Source organism: Macrobrachium rosenbergii, chromosome 59, assembly GCF_040412425.1.
Source record: "Macrobrachium rosenbergii isolate ZJJX-2024 chromosome 59, ASM4041242v1, whole genome shotgun sequence".
Classification (NCBI taxonomy): Eukaryota; Metazoa; Arthropoda; class Malacostraca; order Decapoda; family Palaemonidae; genus Macrobrachium; species Macrobrachium rosenbergii.
Window position 1 is genome coordinate 39,121,101 of NC_089799.1, and position 9,586 is coordinate 39,130,686.

The 9,586-nt window shown below is 40.5% G+C and overlaps 1 protein-coding gene across 15 annotated transcripts in view; it reads right to left on the reverse strand.

The window, feature by feature from the left end:
- LOC136837505 (DIS3-like exonuclease 2) overlaps positions 1–9,586 on the reverse strand; it is a 392,269-nt gene that overhangs the window by 65,398 nt on the left and 317,285 nt on the right. Inside the window, exon 2 of one of the 15 annotated variants that reach the window (XM_067102338.1) lies at positions 8,244–9,120. The exons of 13 other annotated variants lie outside the window; for them this stretch is intronic. In XM_067102338.1, the coding sequence (XP_066958439.1) occupies positions 8,244–8,287 (44 nt within the window). In that variant the 5' untranslated portion in view covers positions 8,288–9,120. Of the gene's footprint in view, positions 1–8,234; positions 9,121–9,586 lie in introns of all 15 variants that reach the window. One more of the 15 variants, XM_067102337.1, reaches the window with a different exon arrangement.

The following is a 9,586-nucleotide window of genomic DNA, read 5'->3' on the forward strand; positions in this document are numbered from 1 at the left end:
ACTTCGTACGGCGCTTAAAATATTGACTCGTTGTTAGGTTTCGAGAACACCGTTTGGAAACAGTTGTGCCTACGGATATAAAAGAACATTTTTTCTCCCATGTACATAAGACAAGACCTAGGTAGAATACTTATTTGGTTTATGATCGACCGTGAGCGAAAAAAGATGTATAATGGTCGGGAAACATAAATTAATTATCAACACCGGTAAATGACGGGAAGCAATAACACGCCGGTTATTTTTCTCAAAACCAGTGACTCGTAAAATGAGCGATCGAACCCATTTTCAACCACGACTCCAGTGACAAAGCGAAGAGGCTCTACGCACCTACAGTGGGACTTCGCTTCTTTTAACGACCTGTACCTAAGAAGAAGAACCTCCTTCTATACTCTTTCCTTCCGTCACCATGCCAGCTCACAGGAGGCACTCTCATTACGCAGGAGTTAAGGGGGAATCTTAATTTAAACTACCATCGATCGAGTCGATTACCCTAGAGAGAGAGAGAGAGAGAGAGAGAGAGAGAGAGAGAGAGGTCGATGAGTACAGGCTTAGGTCAAGAACCCCGCTCCTCCATAGATTTTTCACTCTAGGACGAAAACACCACCTCCGATGCAACCTCCCCGAGCAACGTATCAACCATTTAAGCATTTGCTGCTTCTGACGAAGTATTCCATTGGGGACCAAGCATTTACTTAAATCAGGAAGTTGGAAGGGACGTGGCGTGCTGCTCAATTGTTATCACACGAGTTTCTGTGAATGTTTCTTTTGGGTTTTAACTGGAGCAGAAATATCAAATAAATCCACTTTCTGAAAGTCTACCATTCAGTCTTTGCATTATCAGTTCCAAAATCCGTTCTTTAATGAAGAATATGCGCCGCATTTTCCTGCTTTTTATGAGCACTTGACTTTCTTTTCGCATTCAATCTCCTGCCATCGACCCATACGAATAATCGGATAGAATTCTAGTGGTGTGCTGAGAGAGAGAGAGAGAGAGAGAGAGAGAGAGAGAGAGAGAGAGAGAGAGAGAGAGAGAGAGAGAGAGAGAATGAACGATTATTATAAACTGCAAACTGTGCAAAGCAAATGAACTGATAGCTCAAACCAACCGAGAGCACCTTTGCAGAAATGAATTATTGGATTCCGGGCTTGAAAAACTTGTAGCCTTTGACACACCACCCACGAATGTAATAATTATATACATCATTTATGGTACTTACATATGAATGCAGATCTTTAACGATGACGCAAACCTTCATAACGTTCATGAAAGTAGACGTATAAGAACACACATCAAAACATGAACATGCACAAATGTAAACACTGACACTCGGTCTACGTATATGTATGGATGCGCATATCAAGAGGCTACAAACAGCAGCCGAAATTAAGAGCAGAGATCTATCGAAATGTTCCGATCGTCTCTTCGGCTCACGATTTCTGATCTGTATTCTGTAACTGCTGACAATTTGACACATTGAGTCACACTGAGTGAGTACAACGGAAATATCATTCTAAGCCATTTCTTCACTATTTAAAAATGAGAACTTTTCCTTAGTCCCAACGAAGAGAAAAACAACCAAACGTCATTGTAACTAGTTCATCTTTTACGGAAATATACTGCTGTAAAGCCAAATATCTCTCTCCCTCTACCATATTTATTCCATTACATATTCGCAGAAAGACTGAACGATAAAAAAAATGAGAAAAAGCTACTCATTCTCTAAATGCATGTGAAATATAAAACCAAAAGAAATAAAGGAATGAATAAACATACATTTGTCCTTGAGTTCGGGCATCATTCTATTTAAGGGCAGAATATAGGAGCCAGGAGAAATTCAGCCGAGCCAGCCTTGCTTTCATCTCGAGTCCTTCGTTTCCCCAAGGGATTTACTTCCCAGGAAAAACGGGTTGATAGGCGGCGCTCCTCATAAACTCTGCGCCGCCATTCAGAAGTCGGGAGCTGAGGCGTTTGGTTTGCCGGCTTACTTCGAAATATCTCAGAAAGATTATTTCCACTTTTGGGTTTCTCTCTATTTCTGTGCACACAAAATAAAAAGTTACGTTAGGGGAAAAAAGGAGTTATCGTTTGCTATATATTCTGAACTGGGGTTTCTACTAAAATTACGACGTTCTCTGGCTTCGGACACTTCCATGGGGTATCACCTACAGTAAATGGCGGGAAAACAACCCGCAAATCTATTTAGCCTCGATAGCAGAGCACGCGGGCTGCCTCATAATGAGTGCGCTTTCTGGACAGGTCGCATTCACATTATTACTCCACGTATTGATCTGCTTGCAAATTGCTTTTGGGCGCTGCATTACAATTAGGCCACTGGCGGATCCTTCTCAACACCCACAGCGCTACCGTACTATTTTTGTCAGTCCAGAACAAGAGGCCTGTTTTAGTCCTCTATGGAAACTTTCTTCGGTTCCTAATCCGCTGCTTTTAAACTGAATCTGGATTATGCTGTTTACCTAATTTTATTTCACTGAAGGCTGTATTAAAAGCATTATAGAACAAAGGTGAAAATAGCCAGATTTAAACAGGCTTAATTTCCTCCAATGGACATTACACATTCTAACAGTACTGGTATAGCATGTCATTCAAGTTATTCTATATCTCTTCCTAAAAGAGAAATTTCTAAAGTATAGGCAAACAAACACATACATACACCCCAGTCCACACAAACTCATATGCATACACACACATGCACACCTTCATAAACACAGATATATATATATATATATATATATATATATATATATATATATATATATATATATATATATATATATATATATATATATATATATATATATATATATATATATATAGTTTCCTAATCTCTGCAGTGAAGAAGTTCTTTCCAGCGACATGGCGTGAATGAACTAAATGAAGATGACTTGAAGTTGTAAAGATTTACCCTAATGAAAATCACGACCCAATATTTCAGCGCGTAATTATCCTTGAATTTAGTGCGGTTTACCTTTCTGACCGCCATATCACACGTATCATCACACTTTCGAAGGCTGAACAGGCTACGCAACGGTGATGCTTTCTCCTTCATCCTGTGTGAACTCAACAACCAATTATAAAGGGAAAATCGAGGTCAACTTCCGGCTTAACATAAACTCTTCTGAGGAGTCGTGGAGACTCCTCAATGTTTTAAAGGGGATAGCGCCCGGACGATGACGTTTACTCACTGAGGAATTCAGGAGTGCCCGGAAGGGAAAAGATAACGAGAGAGAGAGAGAGAGAGAGGCACCAACTTGCCTGTAGTGTTCCCCCTCAGTCATTCGTCGTGGGCAGACAATGTAAGCCAGAAATGAGATCAGCGCCTGCAGAGGTCTCAAGAAGCTCCATCCTCTTTACCTCAGTTGCTTTAGAATAAAGTGGATTCCGGCATTCAGCGCGACTGCTAAAGTTTGTATTTCCAGCTTCCACTTTACCGTTCATACCCTATGGAAGGGCTGACAACCCGATATCGAAAAGATTTCAAAGAGCGGGATGTGACTGCTTGGAATCTGATAAAATTTTATAGGAAACCGATACTTTCGAGGAATACTGCTACCAGAATCTTGAAATGACAGGTTCTATGGAGGCATATACTGGCGTTCCTGGAGTGTGAGATGTAAGTCAAGTCTCTGCATTCCCGTTCCAAATATCTTGTACAAACGATTTTTAGTTTTTGAAAAAATATCTTTGGTAGCGTGTTCTTCCATTACTTTACTTTATCAGTTCATTATGAACAGTATAAATGACAACCAAGGTTAAGACCCTCATATATGATCCACTTTTTGAAATTCTCATCACCGATCTCCATCTCTCTCTCTCTCTCTCTCTCTCTCACTTGTGACCTAAAGTAGAAATTCGTTTCTACATTCAGCTTCAAAGGACAATTATGACTATAAAGAACCTTGCGTCCGAATTAACCGTGAATACGTCGTGTTTACAACAGCTTCCTCTTTTCACCTGGCTGGACTCATTCTAACTGCCTCTTCCCGCCCCTGCCCACGGCTACCCTCCCCTCCCCTCCCCACCTTTACGCCAGCCATTGTGCCATTCTCTTTCCTTCTTCCGTCACTCGACTTGACAGGCTTCAGGGCAAGGTGCTCCTCGTGTTTATCTCATCGCTATTTTTCTCTCCCTCATCATCATCTCGCCCTCACTCGTCCCCTTTCCTTGGTTACTGAGTTTGGAAAACACCGCATTAAAAACACTACGTTTTAGGTTCAAACACGACCTTCTCTGGACAGAAACGTACTCGTATATTAGTACTCATATCCTTAGACGGAGCTTATTTATTTAAATAGGTAGTTCAGCGACTGGAGATGCCTTAGTGCAAGCATTTACTAATATCTGTCACTCACTCTCTCCTGACAAAGTTGACAAGAAGGACCGTAAAAAGCAGGAGGCTCCTGGGTTTGTATTCAGAGGTCTGATCCGCGCATGTCCCGTAATGGCCAATTCCCAGAGATCTCGGGTTCATTACCCATCAACTTCTATGTGCGACATTCCTCCACAACTTTCCCACTCTCTCGTTTCCCTACGAAGAAATTTATTACTTATGTTACGATTTCACTGCAGGATAAAGCATATTATTCTCTATCCTAAAATACCATTTATCTAAGGCAAAGAGCAAATAATTCAACCTAACCTGGTCATATGAAAATCGGAGTAGAAACCAGCTCATCGTCACTGTTGGCGTAATTAAAGGTTAACCATTAAGAGGAGTAGGTGGGCCCCACTTAGGCATACAGAGCACGTATCGCTTTCATCTGAACTTACATAACCACCCAGAAACAGTCTCACTTTCGTACTCACGTCAGAGAAATTCATCCAATAGCAAACGTCGCGGCAAATTTACTTTTGAGTAATAAAAAGATTACGACAAGATATTCAACATCGAAATAAGCTCAACCGACTACAGAACGCGGCTTTTGTATTCTTAGTTCTCTTGACACCATTGAACTTCTTTTATGATGAATTTTTCAGGCAAGTTTTGGAAAAAAAAAAGATGAGAAAACTCTCACACCTCTTCCACAATTCAGCTAAATGCGTTTCACCAACTGAAGGCGGTTGCAAATTTCCAACCCCTAGGCTCCGACCAACGCCACTTCCACCCCTAAACCACAAATATGCTCTCTCTCTCTCTCTCTCTCTCTCTCTCTCACACACACACACACACACACACACATATTCTGGACGGAGGAAAACGATAGACGGAAGAGTCCAAGTAATCACACTCTGATACCCATGGCTTCGAGCGGCGGAATATCGGATAAGCCAGTGAAGAATGAACTCAAGTTTACAAGCCAAACTAATCATCAGCTATTATGCAATTGTGCAATTGACTACGTATTTACTGATTACTTCCTGCATAAAGAGAGGACCTCGAAAAGCATTATCAAATGAATACGCGAACAGCATATACTATATAAAACATGAAGTAATAAATAGCGATGGTAAAACCATTATAACTATATAAAAGTATATACCTTAGTTAACCAGACCACTGAGCTGATTAACAGCTCTCCTAGGGCTGGCCCGGAGGATTAGATTTATTTTACGTGGCTAAGAACCAACTGGTTACCTAGCAAAAGGGGACCTACAGCTTACTGTGGAATCCGAACCACATTATACCGACAAATGAATTTCTATCACCAGAAATAAATTCCTCCAATTCTTCATTGGCCGGCCGGAGAATCGAACTCTGGCCCTGCAGAGTGCTAGCCGAGAACTCTACCGACTCGTCCAACGAGGAACTTATTACTATAACTATATATACCGACCTGGTTGGACGTATAATTGGGCGTTCCAATTCGGCCGTTCAAGAGCACAGCCTACATTCAGTGGATAAGAGGATCGACGCAATGACTAACAGAAACCAAATCGTGACGCTACGTGATGTTCAGGTATCAGCCGACATATTTTATGTTGCGAAGTGACTAACCAAATGCCATTTAATTCTCACTTGAATTACAGGAACACGACCCGACCCCAGGTAATGACATTCTCACCCCGTTTCTCCCCCCCCCCTTCTCTCCAGCGTCGAGTTCTTTATTGGACGGGTTGGTATCGTTCTCGGCTAGCACTCCACTGGACCCGCGTTCGATTCTCCGACCGGCCAATGAAGAATTAGAGAAATTTATTTCTGGTGATAGAAGAAATTCATTTCTCGTTGTAATGTGGTTCGGACTCCACAATAAGCTGTAGGTCCTGCTGCTAGGTAACCAATTGGTTCTTAGCCACGTAAAATAAGTCTAATCCTTCGGGCCAGCCCTAGGAGAGCTGTTAATCAGCTAAGTGGTCTGGTTAAACTAAGGTATACTTTCTTTTTCGCCAGCGTCGATGACCATAGTTCTTGCGGCGTTAACTTACGTAAGTCAATTAATCAGTCAATCTTAAAGGACAGCCAATTTAGGCAGTTTTAATACATATGGAAAAAATACTTGTTTACTGTTAAGAGAGAAAATTACTTTGCATTCTGGAACTGAATTATACCACTGGTTTATACAACATCCTAGTTCATATCCAACACCCATATACTGTAACTATATCCAAATAGAAGCGTAGATATTCAGGTTTCTCTTTCCTACAAAATTCAAGGTACAGGCTACTATCAATCCTTTGGTGACAGACATGGCCAGTTGACAGTACATAAATCACGTAGCTAAATAAGATATCTAATCTCATGAAACGGTGACTACAGTTTTCCGATCATGAAAGTTCATGAATGATCTTTAGACCTGTATATATCTTAATCTTCAGTATGATATCTACTCAGTTACTTGAATCGCTGTCAAATGTTGCAATTACAAATCTTCGGGAAGTCGAGGAAAGATTCACCGGCAAATTTTGTATAGAAAAATATTACTGGAGATAAATGACTTCCATAAGATGTTGTCAGGCTCCGAATTTATGGCCCTTACGGGGCCAGGCTCAACGCCATCTCTACAAAAAAGCGTTGTCAAAATAAAAGGGGAAACCATTTTTCTGAATTCCTACCAGATGAGGTGATTCACTTAGGATTTCCTCGGTTCTCGGAAATAGATCGCTATCTTGAAGCCTAGATATGTGAAGCGTAAAGATGCTTCGAATTGCATAGCTACGGAGGAAAGGACGCTGAGAAAAGGCAATAGGAAAGTTAATTGCACACTTCCTTTACACATCATAAACCTTTTGTTAAAGGGAGAAATTCCCTTCATCCATTAAACGTAGCTCGTGAACATCTAATATTGGACTCTCTGTTATGAAAAGACTTTAGGAAAGACAGACATCTAACATAAATATTGGCGTTTAAAAATACGGAAAGAACAAGACACGGTTATATATATATATATATATATATATATATAAACTAAATATATATATATATATATATGTATATGTATATATATATATATATATATATATATTATATATATTATATATATATATATATATATATATATATATATATATATATATATATATATATATGCGTATGTTTGTATGTATATAAGTATATATATAGAAGAACCCCATTGAGTCTGTGCGTGTCAGTTCATATGACATACACGCAAACGCACACACACATATATATATGTATATACATACACACACACACACACATATATATATATATATATATATATACATATAATTATGTGTGTGCATGTGTATGTTATATGAACTGACATGCACAGACTCAATGGATTTCCTCTATATAAATACTTATATACATACAAACATACGCATATATATATATATACATATATATATATATTATATATATATATACATATATATGTATGTATGTACTGTATGCATGTATGTATATATATAAATGAACTGACCCTCATAGACTAAATGGATATTCTCTGTGTACGATTACAAGAAAAAACAGCACAATTAATTGATAAGAAAATGCCCACACACGCACACACATATATATATATATATATATGTATATATATATATATATATATATATATATATATATATATATATATATATATATATATATATATATATATATTCTAAATGAACTGACACGCACAAACTCAACGGATTCTCCCTGCGGAAGACTACAATAAAAAACAAAAACAATTAACGGACGAAATGAGTTAGGGCACTGCAGGAAGAGGGAGGCACTGACAGAAGCACTCCAAGCAGAAACATGCATCACGACAGAGGAGAGCTATCTGAGAGAAAGGTTAGGTCACCTAACTAAGCCTTCAGTCATAATTACTTGGGGTACCTGCAGCAGATGCAAGAGGACACTGCCAGATACATGCTGGACATAATGACGGTGACAACCAAAGGTGAAGAAGGTCCTTCTCGAGCTGACGCTCCACGCAGAGGGGTGAGAATGCCGCCGCAGCTGGGGCGGGCGCGCGAGAGCGGGGTGATGATGATGAGAAGTGCCGAGGTGTGATGTACTTGGTGGTGGGTGGTGGTCGTAGCGGCGGAGGCTGGGCGAACCACCCCCAGCTCTCTCTCTTTTTTTGTTTTTCTCTCTCTTTCTCTCTATCTCTCGAGGATGGGGGTGGGGGGGCGAGCTGACTAGCCTTACACTGAGGGGCGGTGTCTTAGCAACATCGTGTGGGAAGAAGAGACCAAGATCCAGAAGTAGTAGAAAAAAGAGGAGAGTGGATCGTGATTACACTGAATTGTTTTTCTTTTTACCCCCTTTTCTCTCACTCTTTCACTTTTTTTTTTTTTTTTCCCTTGTCACATTTCTCGTTTTTCTTCTCTCTTCACCTCATTTCTCACTCCCACTTTCGCAAGCGGCGGCAGCAGGGGTCGCTTCGAGGCAGCATGAAGGATGCATGTCGCGGGGCGACGTCGCAGCAGCAGCGGCAGCAGGAGGAGGAGGAGGAGGAAGGGGCGGACAGGGAAGAAGACACGGGACGCGGCCAAGTCGGAGACCCAGCATCTCACCCACGACGGACGATGTAAACATTTCTGGCCTTCGCTTCGAGTGCAGAAACACAGACTGTCTTACACGGAGCCATCTATACGCTACGCCATTTTGGGCTCTCTCCTCTCCCCTCTCTCTCTCTCTCTCTCTCTCTCTCTCTCTCGCCTCTTCGCTAATCTGTAGCTTTCACACACAGGAGGACATGGTCGAATCCCTGAGGCGGAACGGTATCACACTTCAATTAGGAATTTTCATTCAAATGGCACAGGAAATCTTACATAGCATATAACAAAGCCGCACAAAAGGACACCACGCTACCTGATGTCAGTGACACGGGTCTATTCGAGCACACGATAACTCCATAAAAAAACAATTGTCAAAACAGATTTGTGGCAAATGTCAGGTTGGCTTCACAGTAAGGCAGATCCCTTACGTCTCTTGAAATACATTTTCTTTATTACAGTTAAACACAAATAACACTTTAAATGAAAACGAAACTGCTCGGGAAAAACAGTGACAAAGATATTCACAATGTTTCAATGAAAGCTTGAAGGGATGACGACTGCTACGGTAAGCTAGAAAAATATGAAATCCGAAAACTGCTTTAAAAGAAATTTGATACTCAAAATTCTGAACACACACCACCAAGGCATAAAAGCTTCATTTCTGTCAATTAACAA